We start from the raw sequence: 20628 nt of genomic DNA, 5'->3' as shown, positions 1-20628 counted from the left end.
ATAAAGTGCGGTATTACAGCATCAAATTATCCACTCTGGTAAATCTCTTCTAGTCATTTGCACATCATTGTGACTCAGCCAATAAGCTGCTCCAAAGCTCAGTATTATGAGACTACAGATATAAATAATGAAGCTGGAATACTGGAGCACTGTTGGATGGTCCGCGCTCCTGTGATGGTGGTGGTGCCGTAGAAGGGGCAGGAGAGGCAGTAGGATCGTCCCGCTTCAGGTTGGTAATAGTCACGAGGACAGGGGTAACATGGGACCAGTCCGGTACGGGAGAAATGACCTGCCGAGCACGGAACTAGAGAAGGAAACAGAGAATGAAAGAGGGACCGTGAGGAGAGGAGAGACAGAAGTAGGAGGTGAGCTGAAGACTGTGAGTGATGAGATGAGATTAGAGAACAGGAATGTGCCTTTTGCTGCACTGTTCTATTACTGCAGATAAGAATAGTGCTGAGCTGGATAATGACTGTGCAGCAGAGACGAGCCTCACCTCCACACTCGCTCTGCTCCATGGCTCCTCGGTTGACGGTGGAGGTTTTTGGAGGGCAGGGCAAACATGAACGTGAGCCAAAACCAGGCTGGTACTGACCCAAAGGGCATGATTCACATGTCTCCAGCCCACTGAGTGATGAGCTGCCAGGCTTACACTGCGCTGGAGACACATACACACAAACCAAAACCATGCTCCGATAATGACCATTAATACATTACATAATGCATAACTACATACATAATTAAACACTGCAATACACACAAGTGCGTCAACTCAAAGATTAAAAGTAAGAGTTTAATAAAAATAATTATGATTTAAGTGATTGCATTGCTCAATTCTATTTCGGCTCATGCACCTACCTTTGCATTCGGACAGGCTGCGGGAGTGAAGGTAAGGAGTGGAAAATCCGTCTGCACACAGTTTACACTCTGTCTGGCCTTCCTCGTCCTGATACATACCTCTCCTGCAGCTCTCACACTCAGCATAGTCCGCTGAGAAATACGTCCCCACTGGACACTGCACTACAGGACACACAGGACAGAGGCTTCAGTTCACCCTCTCACTATTACAGTGGGGTGATGTTCTGTTTAGCACACAGAGCAAGTTAAAGCTTTATTCCCCTCTGATTTATCAATATACAACACACATAGACATCCTATAGTAATCAGTTGTAAGTGCGAATTATAACACTAATGTATATAACCTCAAAATAGCAATTGAAATTCTTTATACAGTATAAACATTTTAAATGGTCACGGTGTCAGGCATGCTTTTAGAGGAAAATAATGAATTGCAGCTATTACAGTCTAATGTGTGATGCATTCTTTTCCTATAACTGCATTTCTTTTCTTCCTTTTACACCACAGACATTTTTCCATTGATTATATTATTTTTTATTCTAAAGAACAAATCATTGTAATTTTTATCTATTTAAAGCTACATTTAATATTAATCTCTCTCTCTCTCTCTCTCTCTCTCTCTCTTGCTCTCAAAAACAGACATTGCTGCTTTTATATAGAAATGACCAACAGTTTCTGACCAATTAGATTCACAATTTTAACATGCTATAGTCAGAAGTAAAACTATGACAAAACCTTCTTCTGCACATCAGCAAAAACATTACAAAACTCCATATCCTATTTCTATAATTAAAACTAATCAATTATTTAAAGCAGGTGTAAGAACAGTCCATTGAGGAACAGGACTCATTATCATTAGGATGATTAACCATGTCACTTAAAAGATAGATATGTTTCTAAGAATGAAAAAGAAAAGAAAAGCTTACAGCCAGAAGTGCAAAGAAAATACAAATGCAACCTGTGTATTGTGAGAATAAATGGTGTGTGATAACTTTTCATGCAGCAGAGAGCTCAGTAACTCACCGCACATGCGGCCCTTCAGCACAGATCCAGGCCGGCAGTACAGAGTAGCCTTCTTACTGTCCAGAGATTTGGGGTCAGCAACGATCATCTCAGATGATACATGAAACGTGCTCAGTTGCTGTTTACTCAGTGTCCTCTTCAGCCGATTGGTCAATAACTCCAGTGTCCTCAAGAGTCGCTTTTGATTGGCTACTTCCACTGAGTCATTTCTCGACAGGGGCAGTGGGATGCTTGCTGGGAGAAAGGAGAGATGTTGGGAAAACAGCAGCAAGTCTTTGCATTAAAAGGCTTAGATCAGTGTAATGGAGATTACAAACCAGTACTTGTGATATTTGGGGACTAAGAAACTGTTTAAATAGATCAGTTTCAAAATATTATTATATTTTACCTGTGATATTAAAGTATATCTGGATCTTTTGGTCACGTGTAGGCCCTGTGATCTCACGATGACGTTTACCACGCAAGTGTGAACTGTGGTGGAAGACACCATCCTGCTGAAGGAGGGTGCGCTGATGATCTGGAGAAAAACCACTATCAAAGTAAGCATAGTCCTGACCGTTACTGCTCCATCCTCCTGGACCTGAGAAAAGAGAGTGAGAGAGAGAGAGAGAGAGAGATTATGTGGTTATGATTATCAAGCTGGCTAGAATTTACAACTGTTATGTTGACTTTGACTTTGACCAAATTTATAAATAGATTTTTAGACAGTTTTTTTTAGCATTTTTTGTTGCTTTATCTGTTAACTAACAACATTTTGCAAATCAGTGTATAATTTTCTTGACAGCAAGCAGACTTAGAACAGTGAAATAAATAATTTTAACAGAAAATGTTAGCACACTGCTGTATGAATAAGAGACAATTTTAATAAGGTGGTCATTTTTTAAATTTTTTTTTAATTTTTCTTTTTATTATTTACTTGTTTTAATTATTATTATTATTATTATTATTATTATTATTATTAATTAATTTTTAGTTATTTTAGACCAGGTTTTCTTATGTTATAGTCAGGGTCTTCAATAAAAAAACAACAAAAAAAAGTGAACTTTCTAATTTATTTAACAAACATTTTATTTATTTCTTATTTATATGGTTTCCTCCACTATAATAAAATACAAAAAATCACGAACCCCTTGGCTTGACATTCAAGAACATTTAAGTCCCACTTTAAAAACCGTTATTACAGAATCAAAACACAATTTCCAGAATGGTTCTAACAGATACACATCCTTTGTTAATCAGAACATTGGAAAATACTGAAATTGTCACGAAAATCACATATTTTTCAATGAAACTCATTTGGATTGTTCAGGTAGTGGGTTCTCACCAATGGCAAATCCATTTGGATAATCATAGTTGTACTCCAGACATTGTCCTTGCGTCATCACTTCCAGTTTACAGCTGACTTCATCTCCACCACAGATTTTAGGAACCTGTAAAATAAACAACAAGATAAACAAGAAATGATTAGATAGATAAGGTCTACAGCACATCATAGTTGTGTTGTTCATGCCATTAATACTTGTGAAATATGTGTGAAATCTCACTATATCTCCTAGAATATTAGTGAAATCTCCAGTGAAGGACTTCAGCAGGTCTGGATCATCGCAGCGTGATGCTTTGAACAGCATCTCAAAGGGCTTGAAGCCATTATTGGCTATTCTGTTCTCTACAAAACAGAAAACTTTAAAGTAAACATTCTTTACAGACCTTTAGTTTGTCTATAGTAGTCTGTGGAATAAACAATGAAATGTGACAGATAAAACGAATTCTTATGGCCCATTGGGAACCAAGGCATTAGGCAGAGAAATTAAATAAGTTATCAGAGGCAGGATACTCACGGGAGCAGTCTGGTCTGTCCGGAGTCCGTGCTGGTTCCCATCGGCCGTTATTGGGGCAGAAATAGCTGTGCACTGCATTCTGGGTAAGACTGTAACCCTCATTGCAGACCAGAGTACAATTCACCCCCTTGTCTTCCTTTACGCAGGAGAAATTTGCATTGACCGGGACATATGGCTGCTCACATGTGGAACCTGTGGATCGATACATCAGGCACATTAGGAATCTTTACAGAGCAAAGTAGTTTTACAGAAATCGTAACGAGTGGGCTGAGGGTAACAACGCCAAGGAAGAAAAGTGTAACCGGTAACAAAATACAGAAAGTGTAATTGTGTGGGTCTGGAAAACTCGTATTTTGCACTGTCTGAATTCTGGCAAATGACCAAAATATATAAAAATCCGTCTTTGGCCAAACAGATTTTTGTTAATAACATCCTTTAACACCTTTAAAAAACCATGAAACAAATCTGAAATATTTTCATGAATATTATATTTTAGCAATAATGTGGATGTTTCTTTATTCGGCTTGGTTATGATCCAAGATTGTACAGTATATGGAGCCATTTTAACAAATGAATGGAAGAATGAAAAAAAAAAAACAGCCAGACTACATAAAGATCTCTCCAGCCTCTCAAATCTACGAGAGATTTCCCCACTGAGAGGATGTCAGGCTTTGATCAAGCTCCTGGAAAACTATGTCATAGCTTAATAAAAGTAAATCTAATCAATTCAGTTTGTAATCAGATAGCGGCTGTTAAAATGTCTGTGATACGACTGCGCCACAGTCAGCTATTTTCTACTTTTTTATTTTTAGGGGAAGCCAGGTAGTAAAATGCTGGGACTTGTGTTTGAGACACCTGCAAAATGGAGGCTTTTTAGTGCAGGAAAGCCTGTTGTTTTTAACAGTAGAAAATGGTTTTCCCAGACCATCACAAGACTAATCCTATTTTAATCAAAACTTACTACTTTATCAAGTAAACCTTTAACATACAGTACAGTATATGGACTTTATAGATACACACTAACTAACTATTACCTGTTTTCTCTAACTAGGCATGGTGTTAGACTGCCTTTATTCTGTCCACCGAAAGGAAAAGGCACAAGTGGTGAACGGTTTTCTTTTGGGTGATGAATCATTAACAGTAGAATGCAGTGACACTGACATGTTCATGTGTTTGGCACTGATGTGAACATATAAATCCACAGCAACTGTTGACAGAGACTTCTAAGTATATTTACTACATAATATATTTCCTGGCCACACTTGACTGTATACAGTTGTAGTAAGGACATTAATAGTAATCACGTATCACCCAGATGAGGTTGCCTTCTGTTTTGAGTCCGGTCAAGGTTTCTTCCTCATATCATCTCAGGGAGATTTTCTTGCCACCCTTGCCTCAGGCTTTACTCATTAGGGAGAAATATAACTTTCATTCTGAATTTTAGGATTTCTGTAAAGCTGGTCATTGTTAAAAGTGCTCTATAAATAATTTATCCTATCGGTCAGTAATGACACTTTAACAATTCCATTACTGGCATTTAGCAGAGGCCTTTATCTAGAGCAACTTACATTTAATCTCATTTTACACAATTGAGGGTTAAAGGCCTTGCTCAGGGGCCCAGCAGAGGCAGCTTGGTGTATTTGAACTCACAACCTCCTGATTAGTAGCCCAGCACCTTACCACTAAGCTACCTCATCAGTGTCAGGGGTTCACCACATCAGTGCTGTTGCCTGGATATTTTTTGGGATAATGTTTCTTAATCCAGTAGTGCATTTGTCTAAAAACTTGAGAATGTGCTTGAGAATGAACTGTGCATCGCAACATATTAGCTACTTTCATTAGTTGTATATCCTGTACAGACTAACCAGCTGAGAAGAGTGAAATGTGAAAGTGAGGCTGTAAAAGTACTTGCCTTGCACCGTGATGATGAGCTCACAAGTGCGGTTGTTGCCGGACGGGTCTGTGGCAGTGTAATACACTGCAGTCTCTCCAACAGGAAATGTATCACCAGAAGAGTGAGTGCTGGAGATGTTCAATTGAGCTCCTGGAACAGTGTAGACACCACACTTAGAAAAATGTGTAAAGATTCATTGTCCATGTAAGTTGTAATAAAACACTAACAATTATGGCTTGGAATAAATAAAATAATTAATTGTGGCATGCTGTTTTCCAAATTGAATAAACAGTGAACATTTTTGTCACATTTTGACTCCATTTCTAAACACAAACCCCATTTCCCGGAATCATCCTCTGAAAAACAAAATAACTTTATGGCTTTTCACTTAATCCGTCACTCTTCTATTAAACACACACACACACACACACACACACACCTACTCTGTTGTTTAGTATACACAGCACAAACCTGATTATGAAGAACTAGCTAACCACTAGTTATAGTTTACATAAAAAGCCTGAGTGTACACTATTCTGAATGTGAACCGGTTCATTTAGCTTTTATTTGGCTTTGCTAAACTTTTGCAAATACTAACAGTTTTTGAAGAGCAATATCATAAGGTTAGCCACTAGTTCCAAATTAGGTGTTTGGTGAGGTGTCGAGTGTTTGAAGAGTAAGTAGGGATAAGGTTTCCCTGAAGGAACCAGTAATTAAAGTACTGTTGTGGAATATCCAAGTAAGCTCCTGTTTTCACATATAACAGCTATGTACATTTTTTCCCTCACCAACGTTTTCATCAGTCTCACCACCAATCCTTTTTTATTTAGTTTTGTTCAACAGGTTATTAATGCAAAACAATGCCGCCATATTTCTGAGAAACTGTGTAAAAAGTGTAAAGCGGTGGAAAAAATGCTGACACTGGTGGCCCCTTGCATAAACATTTAAGAAGAAGCCTTTATTTTTGTCACATATGCATTACAGCACAGTGAAATGCTTTTCTTCACATACACTATATTGCCAAAAGTATTCGCTCACCCATTCAAATAATCAGAATCAGGTGTTCCAATCACTTCCATGGCCACAGGTGTATAAAATCAAGCACCTAGGCATGCAGACTGTTTTTACAAACATTTGTGAAAGAATGGGTCGCTCTCAGGAGCTCAGTGAATTCCAGCGTGGAACTGTGATAGGATGCCACCTGTGCAACAAATCCAGTCGTGAAATTTCCTCGCTCCTAAATATTCCACAGTCAACTGTCAGCTGTATTATAAGAACGTGGAAGTGTTTGGGAAGGACAGCAACTCAGCCACGAAGTGGTAGGCCACGTAAACTGACGGAGCGGGGTCAGAGGATGCTGAGGCACATAGTGCGAAGAGGTTGCCAACTTTCTGCAGTCAATCGCTACAGACCTCCAAACTTCATGTGGCCTTCAGATTAGCTCAAGAACAGTGCGCAGAGAGCTTCATGGAATGGGTTTCCATGGCCGAGCAGCTGCATCCAAGCCATACATCACTAAGTGCAATGAAAAGCGTCGGATGCAGTGGTGTAAAGCACGCCGCCACTGGACTCTAGCGCAGTGGAGACGCGTTCTCTGGAGTGACGAATCGCGCTTCTCCATCTGGCAATCTGATGGACAAGTCTGGGTTTGGCGGTTGCCAGGAGAACGGTACTTGTCTGACTGCATTGTGCCAAGTGTAAAGTTTGGTGGAGGGGGGATTATGGTGTGGGGTTGTTTCTCAGGAGCTGGGCTTGGCCCCTTAGTTCCAGTGAAAGGAACTCTGAATGCTTCAGCATACCAAGACATTTTGGACAATTCCATGCTCCCAACTTTGTGGGAACAGTTTGGAGCTGGCCCCTTCCTCTTCCAACATGACTGTGCACCAGTGCACAAAGCAAGGTCCATAAAGACATGGATGACAGAGTCTGGTGTGGATGAACTTGACTGGCCTGCACAGAGTCCTGACCTCAACCCGATAGAACACCTTTGGGATGAATTAGAGCGGAGACTGAGAGCCAGGCCTTCTCGTCCAACATCAGTGTGTGACCTCACAAATGCGCTTCTGGAAGAATGGTCAAAAATTCCCATAAACACACTCCTAAACCTTGTGGACAGCCTTCCCAGAAGAGCTGAAGCTGTTATAGCTGCAAAGGGTGGACCGACGTCATATTGAACCCTATGGATTAGGAATGGGATGTCACTTAAGTTCATATGCGAGTCAAGGCAGGTGAGCGAATACTTTTGGCAATATAGTGTATCTCAGATTTGGAAGTTGGGTTCAGAGCATAGGGTCAGCCATGATACAGCACACTGGGTCAGGGAGGGTTAAGGGCCTTCAAGATCCCATAAGTGACAGCTGAGTAACAATGTGTTTTACTCTAGAGGGATGGGGTAACTTAATGGTTAAGGCATTGGGCTACTGGTTGGAAGGTTGTGAGTTCAAACCCCAGAGCCACCAGGCTGCCACTGCTGGGCCCCTGAGCAAAGCCCTTAACCCTCAGTTGTATAAAATGTAAGTTACTCTGGATAAGGGTGTCTGCCTAATCTAATCTGTTTATTTCTAGGCTTAGATTCTGTAAATTATAAGTGTAGGTTGTTACTATAGACACCCATAATGCAGATAATCTCAGAGCTGCTCTTACAGAAAATTAAACACCTTCTCTCTAACCATATTCACGATTTCACCAGCGCTGAATCTTTCAGAAAGGTTCCAGTGATGTTTTAGAGAACCTTTAAATTACAAACAAAATTTTGATATGGGTTAAAAGTTTAAAATAACTCCTCACAATGTTCCTCCCAGACAAAACTGTAAACTTTTGACCGGCTCCTCATGCATACACGAGTTTATACGGCTCACACGAGCTGTGCATAAAGCCTTAATAAACAGGGTGATGTTGACCAGTGAATGCAGTCAGTGTGTCTGAGGATCAACAAGCTCTAGTGCTAAAGCAGAGTCACTGCAAGAGTGGCAGGCGGTAATAAAATTCCTAATTTTGTGCAGTTACGAGGTTATTTCAGTTATTTTGGTAGGATGCAGACAAAACACAAACACATGATCATGCGTGCATGTGCATGACTCACATACTGTATGCACACACACACACACACAGTGTTTTCCACACTGCACAGAGAAGCTCCAGAGCCATTCCAAACTGTCTGACAAACGTCTGGGAGCAGCGTCTGCTGGATGGTGCCGCTCGCCGCCACTCTTTCCTAAATATAGCCCAGCATCAGGGTGTGGACTCGGAAAACCACAGCGTGCTATCGTCAGTCTAACGTTGACGTGACGTCGACAGAGTAGCCGCAGTGGGCCAGCTGCACGTGTGTGTGTGTGTGTGCATGTGTGCTGGCATGATTAAAGGTCATTACCATGTTTCATTTAGTTTGAAGGATTTATTTTAATGCTGTAAATGCCTGCTTTAGGACAGCGAAATGCATTATGGTGATCCTCCTTCGCTATTTTCCACTCCTCTATCCAACAATCAATACACCCTGAACCCCACCTTATCACTGCCTTGAAATCTCATCCAATAAATTCTCTGTGTAGGAAAACATTTCCTGAATGGAGTCTCTAAAATGCCTGTGAATCAGCTGAAACCGTGAGTGCAATAAAACCCTGTAGTGATGGGTCTAGCACACGCTCGCAAGGGATTTTGGGAGCCGTCTGATTCAAACACATGGCACATGAAAATCTGGTTTCCATAGATTCAGTTCTCACGGCACCGCAGTCGGAATCCTGGCCTTTTCCATCGTGGGCTACATTTTTCCTGGACACTTTGTGTAGATATCTTGCCCTTATTCATTAACTCCATCTCGGTTCCTTAATTTCCATCGATCGACTCACTCTCTCTCATGCTCCAGTTCTGTGGGTGTGTACCTGAATTGTCTGAAAACTGTGGCTCGTCCCAGTAGACCGGCGTCTCTGTGTCTGTGGCCTGGATGGTGGGCGGAGACCGGCACCTGTCAATCAACGGAGGCTCCATATCTAAGGAAATAGAAACATTGTTAGGATTCCAGGGTGATTACGGCAACATGCTCTATGAACTGAGGACCAAATAAAGGCAGTCGAGTGCAAGCACTGGGTTCCTTGCACTTGTGCCTAAGATAAAAATAATGAATCTGGCTGAAAAGGTAAAACAATTACTTTTTTAAAAGTACAGTGACCTGTGGACATACACATTGCATTATAAATGAGCTGGAAAGCAGGACACACCGATAACAGTGACCGTGAAGGAGCAGTTGGCCTTGTTCCCAGCAGGATCAGTAGCTGTGTACGTGATGACTTCTGTGCCAATTGGGAAAGGCTGGGCAGGGCTAAGAATGGGTGTGACCTGGACAACAACCTAAAAAATAAATCAGAGTACATAATATTATACTTTATACCAGTCTGAAAGTGTTGATTTTTATTTACAAAAAAAATAAAAACAACAGCAGTGCTAATCCAGGGTTTGTAATCCAGGTTTATATGAATATGCTCACTCTATTATGTTTATTGTATTATGTATTTTCTATTATGTTTATCTATAGTAACAGCTACTTGACAAGGACATACAGTCAGGTAGACAAACTACATATTCAATCATAGTGAAAGTATTACTTCTAGGTTTTCTGACAAGGGACTGTCTTTAAGATGGAGGATTTGTGCTTTGATTATCTGGAACAAGCTACATTTTTTCTGTAGAACTTTAAGTGAAAGTAAGAAATCAATTTTTAGAGCTGCTACAACAAAAGTGATAATAGGAAATAGTTCATAGATGTTTCACAACAATAAATTGTTAAATTGTTGGATGTTATTTTTAACAAATAAAAAACAAAAAAAACAACAACAAATCATCGGTAAATTGCTGTGGTATGAGAAGAAGAACATCCTGAACTCCTCAAACTCCTGAACATGCTTTAATTGAAAAATAATCAACTTTGGAGCGTTAACAGAAGCTTATTAAAATTATTCAGCAAAGGTTTTGCTTTAGGGGTCATGTTTGGGAATCAGCTCACAAGATATCAGGTTGCTTCCATTTACAGCTAATTATCTGGCAGGTCATTGTCCTGATGGTGAAGTTGGGGTTGTAGTGTCAGGATTTGAACTCTCAGCTTTCTGGGTCTTCATTAACATAAGTTGTTTTTCAGTTTTAGCTGTTTGAGTTTAAGTGATCTGTTAACAGTTTAAGGTGACGCTTTATAGCTATTTTGGTTCTGTCATTCCAGCTGAGTAACATGATATATTTTGCTAATGGATAGTGCCATTCTTATGAAGCCTTTAAGACGTTTTATTGTTGATAACATAAACATGTCACTCAGTAACACTATAACAGGGCATGTGGGGATGCTGAGGTCAAGATTCTGTGACAACTCGCTCACTAAAAACTCTGGATGTAAGAGCAAAGCCAGAAAGCCTGACAGTAATCATCTCTTAAGGCTAGTCATTCAGGACTCTTCAGTTTGTCTCTGTAAAGGACGTTTTTGTAGAGCAATAAATACCCATTACAGTATGGTTCAAACTGACATGACTGGATTTACTGAACCCAAAAGTGGACAGTTTTACGTCATGTCTTGAGCTCAATTAGAGAGCACACGAAACAGCAGCGGGAGTAGACTGCACCGATTACTGACATTTTAGTGAGAGAGTCAGTGCCATGGACCAGGTCACATCTAGGGCTCCAAAAATATAATTGTTAACAGTGCTATTATTGTTAACAAGTTTCCATGATAAAAAACTGTATTAAAGAAAACTGGTTAACTTGATTTATTTAGACATTTCCAGCCATAGCCAATTAGGAATGTGTATTCTTTCCATTTTTAGTGGTTTGCAATGTAAGAATGTGTATTATAATAACATGGGATAAAAGCTCCACCATCTCTGCTGTAAGCGTGGATTGCTCTTGCTTTCTGTGTATCTTGCGGATAAACAAAAGTTCAAAAGACAAAAAAAGGGAGAAGGAAATAAAGATAAAACCAACCTCATTTCCGGAATTATCTCTCAGTACCGGTGCACTCAGAGTGACGTTAGAGGAACCCTGGCGCTTGTTGGTCAGTGTGACGATGTCCTCAGGACACTGAATCCACGGAGGCTCTGCATCTATGGCGGTTATAACAAAACCCAAGTAGAACAATAAGATTACTGAAATAAACATCTGAAGAGTTGGAAGAAACATTGGGCAGACAACTCCAAACTGAGGCATGTACCATGTTGTTAATTTGTGATTAATCACAAATCCTTCCTTCTGTTTAACAGCGAGTCAGAAAGTACCGAACCCCAGCTAAATTTGCGAGCACATCTGACTGAAGAATTCAAGACGTTCCACAAAAAATATGTTATACATAAAAGAGTACTGATGTCCCAACAGCTGCTTTTTGATTTAAATTAGAAGTGAGCTTTGAGTAAAGGGGTTTTCTGTTCTTTTCTTAGTACAGTGAAATATGTCAAAATAAATCTGCTCTGTGATAAACACACATATGTTACACACGTGCTAGAATAGGTGAAGTATTCCTTTACGCTCCTTAATAACAGCATCCGTTTGGGTGTCAGCTATAATCATGCAGCTATAAACTTGAACAACACACAGTGACATGTGCACTAACACACACAGGGATATAGATACACATGTATGCATGTACACACACACACACACACATTCACAGTTGTGCGCAGAACCTTTATCTTCCCCTTGTCCAGCTGAATAAATGTGCAGATGGAGAGGGCATCTTAGTGATAGAAAGCAGAAACCATCAATTCTATTCAGATTCTGTCTGGGCTCAGACAGGCAGTGTCGCTGGACCATGCTGGAATCCTTTAGTTTTTGCACGCATGGTGTTTGAGGAGTTTCCACTAAGCCTGCTGGGCATTACACAGAAAGTTCAGCTGGGTGTCATAGCAGTAAAAACAGACCACCTGCCGCACCAGACATCCCATCTGCACGCCTGTGATTCCACATTTCACTGCCTTACAGACAACTACCACTCCCTCTCTCTCTCTCTCTCTCTCTCTCTCTCACTCTCTCTCACTCTCTCTCTCATACACACACACACACACACACAGTTCTAGTACCTGCACAGGTGACCTTATGCATATTGTTACTCCACTCTCCGGTTGCCAGGCAGCGCACCTCTGGATTACCCAGGAGACGATAACCCCGGCGACAGGAAAACCTGCACACAGCTCCGGGCCGCATTGCTCTTTTCCCGCAGGCAGGAGGTGACAGACGAACCTGCTCCAGGGTTACGATGAGGGAACAACGCACCTCTGAAATGGAACAACATGAAGAGGGAGGAAATGAGAGTTGGAGTGAGGACAGACATCACCATCAGAGTAATAGATCAGAGATCAATTTATTTTATTTCTGAATAATCAAATTTATAACCCAATCCACTTGATATTATGTGACCACACTGGATCCTACCCACGAAAGAGCTCACAGACCACGTCCATATTGGCTCCAGTTGAGGAAGCAAAACAAATGACACAGCTTTTTAAAGTCCTTTTAATTTGTCTGGAGATCACAAAACACAGGAGGAATGTGAGGCAATGGAGTAAGAGGACCAGAAAGGAATTATGTTTTGATTAAAAGAACAATATGGTGCTCTTTGAGATGTAATAATGATGAGATATGGCTAATATCACTAAATGTTAGAAAATGAAGATGACTGAAAATGTGATAATATTATTTTAAGTAATGAACTAATGTTTAACCATTTCATGCATGAAGGCAATTCGAATAAGATTTATAACTCTGTCACTAAAGAAGCTTTCTAACACTTTATAAAACATGTCTATTAAGGGTGTGATAATGCTCTTAAAAAGCTAGATACATAGTTTCCATGATATTAGTTTGGGAGAGAGAGAGAGAGAGAGAGAGAGAGAGTTTCCCCACATCACTATTACAGAAACATGGGGTTTCTGCATTCTTGGACACAGTGTTAGAAAAGCCACACACACACACTCAGCCAGCAAGAAGCTTTCACCCTGAACTACATTTCTCTTTGGAGGCCGCTGCACAGGCTTGGCTATGGTTTTAGCAGACATGCTGGAAGACTGGACGCAGTACGACTGACAGCACAAGCACAAACACAAGCGAACGCTGAAATGCTCCGGAGCTCCTCATGCATTTGGTTACACAGATCATGCGGCTATATGGAAGAGCAAATGGCACTGACCACAAAGTAAGCCACTAGTGTGACATGAATGTCTGCTGCAGGACCAGACTGATGGAGAGAAATGGAGAGAGATGGAGAAATGGAAAGCGATAAACAGCAGCTAGTGAGGTTTGGCTGGCTGGCTCAGCAGATGTCTGGAGCTTAAACGGAGTGCAGTGAGTCATGGGAGGCAGAGCACAGAGAAGCCAGAGAGTTGCAGACAAGCCCTGGCCGTAGAAGCTCTGCAGCGTTTGTCTTGTGGTTGAGGCTAATCTACAGCACATGCTAAAGCACACAACTGAGGTGAGATTCCTGAGTGCAAGAGAGAAGCAGACACACTACTGAGGCTAGGTGCCTAGTTCACTAACACTGTTTTTCCACATTCAAAAACAAGAGCTAGCCCACCCTGAAACCAGTGGAGTCTGGGGTTTTAGTTTGTTTCCCACAAAATTGAGAGATGACAGCAAAAACTATGGAACTGTCAACGTCTTGTAGGATAAACATTATATCATTGTCTGATTGCTGATTGGTTAATAAGATGATGTTAGCAGCATCAGAGTTAAAATTATCCACATTTTCTCCATGTCGATTTTTGTGTCTAACAAGGCCTAGTCCTAGGGTTCCTGGTGAAATGATATAGTACTGATATGCAGTTGACACCCAAATATTCCTCTCCTTATGAGCATCATAGACTCAGCAGGCAACTCATCATGAACAGCAGCTCACCAGCAACTCAATCCTAAAGCCTACTCTAACCCAGAAACACTGACCTGCAGGAAATTTGACCCATTTCCCCAGGTGCTTGTTCACCCTCTCGAGACTCGACTACTAAAACACACATTCTGCACATGCCATTAAGTCCAGCAGCCTGACTTGACTTGGTTCAATTCAATTCAATTCAATTGTATTGTGCTGGACACTGGACATTGTCTCAAAGCATCTTTTACAGAAGTATAGAAACATATAAAGAATTATAAAGTTTAAAGTTAAGTTACTATTCATCCCTAATGAGAAGCCTGAGGTGACAGTGGCAAGGAAAAACTCCCTGAGATGATATGAGGAAGAAACCTCGAGAGTAACCAGACTCAGACTCAGACTCAGAAGGGAACCTCATCCTCATTGTGGTGACACTGGACAGTAAATAAAGTAAATATAGATAATGTCCTTTCTGCAACAGCAAACAAGAGCTTTTGAGGAACTAACAGGTCAGTGTAGTTTCTGAGTTCATTATAGACTTAGCACTAATTTCACACATTCACAGGCTGTCCACCAAGATCTATCCCCAGCAGCAGTGAGCATCACCAAGCGATGAGACTCCAGCCAGGGGTAGAGCATCTGGATGGATCAGGCAGGTCCAGAAAGAAGACGTGGTCACACTGGGAACTGGAAGCTTGGGAGTTCAATAATTTCCCTCTTCCTCTACCAGCTGCATTAGATTAGATCTTTTCCTACAAATGAAGCAGTCTATCCAGCCCTGATCTCCTGTTCAGCTGTCCAGCCCCAACTCAACCCACCCCCATTACGATGCAAAAAGGGACAAGCATATTCTCTCTTCTGTACTGGCTCCAGGTGGTGGAACTCACTTCTCCGTGTATGTTTGTTTAAAGCTCTTGAATGAACCCAAATTATACACTTTTAGTATCTTTTAGGCTCTTGTACTAATATAAGGATCTGTTTTCCAAGTAAATAATGAAGCAGTTCTGGGCTTTGAATTTGCCCGAGTGTCTGCCAAATGCAATAAACATAAATGTCAAACTACCACTGACACAAATGTGACCACACACACACACACACACACACATGCCCTTGTTAGCTTACCCACACACCGAGGTGGAGGGCCGCTCCACTGTGAGTTTGGCAGGCAGGTGAGTTTGGCGTTGCCCTCCAGTCTGAAGCCTTTCTGACAGCGCACTGCACACTCCAGCTGAGAGGAGGAGACGCTGGTGCTGCAGTTCAGCTGTCCATGCTGTGGAGTGGACAGGACCGGACAGGAACGCGCTGTGCACACATCAACAAGTTGTTATGTATTAGACTCATAACTTCAAAATGTTCCTCAACATTTACTCCAGTGCTTGTTTTTCTGTCCTCTCTGATTCTCAGCCATCTTGGGATATTTCTTCTTGGTACATACATCATCATGTTATTTTGAGCTCCTTTAACAGCGTGTGATTGTATTTCGTCTCAGTTGCCAGTCATTTTGGATACAAGTGTCAGTCAAATGAATGAAGGCAATTTCAACCGAGATTTTACAAAATAAAATAAAAATAAATCCGAATAAACAAATATACAGGCAGAAATGAATCAGAACAGAAGAACATTGGAGGGAAGACAGGAAGTGAGTAAGTGAGAGCAATAAAGTTAGTAAGAGTCTGTGGCTGTGGCTGAGGGACCTGTAATTTCTGTTTACTGAGAATAGTGGTGTACCAGACACTGAGGTTCTGAAAAATTGAAGCAAATTTGTTTTATACACACGCATACACTGTTCTGAGATACAGTGTAGAGTCAAAGCACTGAAGCTGTGTGAGGAGGCCCGGAGTGCATTCAGGACACACGAGTTCCTCCACACCAGACTTCGGCAAACATCTTCATGAAGCCGACTTTGTGCACAGGAGCATTGCCATGCTGGTACAGGTTCAGGCCTCTTAGTTCCAGTGAAGGGAAAGTGTAATGCTAGTGCATCGAAAGACATTTTTTACATTTGTATACTTACAGTTTCCTTCTTTTGGCCTTATAGTGTATATACAGTGTATTTGCTTGTGGTCAAACTTCTGAACATGCTAAACATCTAACAACCCATGTGTAACTTCTCAGTATCCATCACCTTGTGCTGCTCTATACAGACATCATTTACTTCTCTTTTCATTGATGCATTTTTCTCTCTCAACCTGGTGCCCTATATTCCATATGCTTTGTTGATATATAATTATAAACAGTATAAATATTGGCTAATTTATTAAGATATGTTTTCTGCTGTTGTCTTGCTGCCTCACACCTTCAATCCTGAGCTCAGACAGCCTGGGACTGTCTATGTGGAGATGTTTTCTTTGTGTCTGCATGGGTTTCCTCCCAGTCCTCTGGTTTACTCCAACTGCCTAAATACATGCTGGTATGTGGACTGACTAGTCTGTATTGCCCCGTTGGTGTGCTGGACTGTGTGAATGTGTGCATATTGAACTGTGAAGAACTGGTGTCCCATCCAGGGAGTATTCCTGCCTCGTTCCTGCCTAGTGTTCCCAGATCCACCCTGACCCTGACCAGGATAAAGCGGTTACTGAGAATGAATGAATGAAGGAATGAATGAATGGGCTGCTTTCTTTCCTGTTTTCTTTCCTCCCTTTCCTTGGATTTGATGCTGCATAAAAATGTAACTTCTTTCTATTACTAACAAAGACTTTATGGTATGAAGACGTGCGTCTGGGGTTAATTAAAATAGTGTATTTTTAGTGGCAAATTTTATTTGTGTGTGTGTGTGTGTGTGTGTAACAGTCGTTAGGACTTTAAGAGTAAATAAAAAGCAGACTATGGAGTTCTGCACACACACACACACACACACAGACAGACAGAGAAAGAGAGCACTAGAATTCCTTCATATAATAAAACATATGGGGCTTACAGAGTCTCAAATTTTCCCATTGTACAAGAATAAAACATTAAAACAATATGACTTCTTTCTGAGACTTAAAAGATTAAGAGAGAGAAAAGTGAGCAAAAAGGCATTTTAAGACTAGCCAGTGAAAGTTCGTTTTATTTGACACTGTATCATTATTTGTAAATGTTATTAATTCATGTAAGGTTTTGCTCTTTTCTACTCATAATGTGTTCATGTTCAGGTGCAAACACTAAATTATCCTGTCTGACCCTGGAGCTGGTCAGAGCTTCAGTCTTGATGATGCTCAGCTCTGTTACATCACAGTTCAATAGAGTTGCTGTTTTTAGAGATTTGTTTATTGTATGATTAACAGCTTCACATTTTATTCTGTGTTTATTGTATCTATTCATTTTGCTTGTCATTCTGTTTGTTATTTATGTTAAATAAATCATGTTTAGTGTAACTCCCTGACACCGGGAATATTTCATTCATAACATTCTCTCTCCCCTGCCTGACTAGGGAGGATGAAGTCTTACACATGCTTCCTCAGACATAAACTCTATTTTTTTTACTTTATAACTTTATAATCATACTGCATGACAAGGCATGTAACACAGCGGTTTTTCACCACAGATTGGTTTCATGCAAGACAGTTTTTCCACAGGCCGGTGGAAAAACCACTATATTTTTACTATGGCCTTGTTGGATAGCTGGTCGCCACATATTATATAGAGTGGGCATGGAGCATGTGAATCACCTGTTTAGATGAATTTAAGTAGGTATTTTCTTTTAAATGCATCTTTCTTTTTTGGAAGTCTTGCAGTCTTGGAGTCTCATCATTGGGTCTTTCCACCTTTTCAAAGAAGCTCTCCAGCGATGTTTGTTTTTTATTCATTATTACTAGGGTTTGCTTGTGAGCTTAATTTATCAGAAATAAGGGCGGGAAAGAGGAACAAATGGAAAGGGTCATTTTTCAAAATAAAACAATCTGCAGTAAAATGGAAATAAAATAATAATTAAAAATGAAGTAACAAATGATCCACAGACTGGCACTGGTCTGCAGCCCGGTGATTGGGGAACATTGATGTTAGACACTTGAGGGAAATACCTATCTGCCCTCTTCCACATACATGAGCGTATAGATGCTCACGATTGGCTAGTATGATTGGGTAGTGTTAGTGTAGTTGATGTGTGTGTGTGTGAGAGAGAGAGAGAGAGAGAGAGAGTAGTTCATCTCTCACACCATGACAGCATGGCCAATTTTGATCCTTTGATTGATTTGATTGGATGAATGTTTTTCTGTTGCATCACTTGACTTGGTCTGACATGCTGGTGCTGATAAATGATGCAAAATGCTATGGAACATGTAGCACATGTCTGTATACTGGTATACAAGTATTAACAGGACAAAACATAAAGGCAGTTAAAATAAATGAATTCAACACTAGCATATACCTTCCAATCAGTAGTCCAACATCTTAACCAGTCACTGCCCATTACACACATTGCTGCATCAGTGTAAAGATGTAAAAAAGCAAAGGAATATATCTGGCTATATCCAGAGCCTGTCCACTCAGTGAACGTCCTAATCAAACATGTATATATGAGTCTTCAGCCTCACCTGTGCAGGTGGGTGGAGCTCCAGACCAGGTGCCGTCTGCTTGGCACAATCTGATGCTGCTTCCTTGCAGCTCAAAGCCTGGTAGACATCGTACACCACATGCTGAGTTATACTGGTTATTACACATGTTCTGGATGAAGAAGCCATTCTCTGGAGGAGAGAGAACTGCACACACCACCGCTACAGAGAGAGAAAAAAGAGAAAGCGAGACATAAACACATACAATCACTAGTCACATGTCTGTGGGTCAAAAATAAAGGAGTTTAAAATGGAAATGTTGCTGGCATGTGGGCATAAATAAGTGCAGTTGTATTGGAATAATGTTTTATAATAGTTTTTAATGCGTAAGGACAGCCAATTACACGCTTGTACAAGAAAATACAGTTAGCAAGGGCAAGACGGCATGCAGGCAATTCTTAGTACTTCAATGAAAACGCAGTTAGAGATTAAAGAACAATATTTTACAGATACAATCAACCTATAATTGTAGCTGAGTGTATTGCCCATTTCAAAACAACAACAAAACTTATGTCATTTCACAGGTTTGGTCTAAATGGTCTATTATTGCTTTATAACATATTTATGCAGTACTTATGAATATGTTATGCAGACCCTGAATGTGAAAATAAATGCATCATTTACTTAATAGAGTATCATCATCATCATCATCATCATGTGCTGTGTACCTTGGCAGGTGTGACTGTGCAGTGTGTATCCTTCATTACACACACAGTCAGACACAGAAGTGCTACCAGGCCTGGAGGTGTGCTGAGGGTCCGGACATGGCAAACACGTCCCCACACCCCCTGGTAATGCCACGGGCTTGTACGTCCCTGGTGGGCATGCTGCACAGAGAGAGAGAGAGAGAGAGAGAGAGAAAATATAGATCAGGGGTCGTCATCGTTTTGACAAAATGTTATGTTTCTCATTGGGCATATACAGCTTGAAGTGGACAGTAAACAGTGTTTTAGGAGACATGAATGCCTATTGTGTGTTACACTGAAACATCACCCCAAAATATGGGAGAATACATTACATTTAGGTGAGACACTGATGTGAAGCACTGCCATTCTTGATAACATCCCTCACTTACATTATCAACCTCATTGGTCTCAGTATTAAAAATAGGGTGTGCTGGATCAAGTGCTATTTTATAAGCTGAAGAATAATTCGTGTAAAGAACATGTTATTAAATAAAGCCTCACGGTGAAGTGATGATTACATTTAGAGATATTCATGCAGTAATATATTGACTGTGATTGACAGTAATATATTGACTGACAGTGATGTTCTCACTGAAATATCATTAGCATCAGTGTTTATTTAGTATTTATTTATTTTCAGTTTCATGTATCAGGTGTATTCCATTTGACGCCAAACTCTTCAGGCTTCATTTTCTATCCCAGATTTTTCCTAGCTTTTTCAGAAAAAAAAAAAAAAAAAACATCTCAGGGATTTCTAAGAAACATCTGGCCACTGCATCCAGGTCATTTCAATACTCTGAAAGCTTTGCCAAGAAAATGAACTTAAGCATTTAACATATTAACATAACTTTTGCACTTAATTCGCCAGCTCGGAATATGTTTCTTTGAAACACCATGTGGTAACAGAATTTCTGAGCACTGGAACAGATTTTCTTCAATAGTTGAAATTCTGGTAACCGCAGCTAAATTA

At 40.5% G+C, this 20628-nt stretch overlaps 1 protein-coding gene across 8 annotated transcripts in view; it reads right to left on the bottom strand.

Annotated features, from left to right (window-relative positions):
- The window catches only part of svep1 (sushi, von Willebrand factor type A, EGF and pentraxin domain containing 1), an 84973-nt gene that overhangs the window by 26960 nt on the left and 37385 nt on the right, over positions 1-20628 (bottom strand). For 7 of the 8 annotated variants that reach the window (XM_058394979.1, XM_058394977.1, XM_058394980.1 and 4 more), the window contains exons 4-19: positions 19641-19799; positions 18955-19134; positions 15563-15742; positions 12660-12854; positions 11572-11690; positions 9828-9957; positions 9492-9599; positions 5632-5763; positions 3720-3911; positions 3426-3547; positions 3206-3311; positions 2270-2461; positions 1882-2115; positions 859-1020; positions 497-658; positions 143-304 (exon numbers count right to left, since the gene is read on the bottom strand). In XM_058394979.1, the coding sequence (XP_058250962.1) occupies positions 143-304; positions 497-658; positions 859-1020; positions 1882-2115; positions 2270-2461; positions 3206-3311; positions 3426-3547; positions 3720-3911; positions 5632-5763; positions 9492-9599; positions 9828-9957; positions 11572-11690; positions 12660-12854; positions 15563-15742; positions 18955-19134; positions 19641-19799 (2535 nt within the window). Of the gene's footprint in view, positions 1-142; positions 305-496; positions 659-858; positions 1021-1881; positions 2116-2269; positions 2462-3205; positions 3312-3425; positions 3548-3719; positions 3912-5631; positions 5764-9491; positions 9600-9827; positions 9958-11571; positions 11691-12659; positions 12855-15562; positions 15743-18954; positions 19135-19640; positions 19800-20628 lie in introns of those variants that run through there. The other variant, XM_058394981.1, reaches the window with a different exon arrangement.

Source organism: Hemibagrus wyckioides, linkage group LG07, assembly GCF_019097595.1.
Source record: "Hemibagrus wyckioides isolate EC202008001 linkage group LG07, SWU_Hwy_1.0, whole genome shotgun sequence".
In the NCBI taxonomy this organism is placed as follows: domain Eukaryota; kingdom Metazoa; phylum Chordata; class Actinopteri; order Siluriformes; family Bagridae; genus Hemibagrus; species Hemibagrus wyckioides.
Note: the sequence above shows the minus strand (reverse complement) of the source record. Positions and strands in the feature narration are given on the sequence as shown.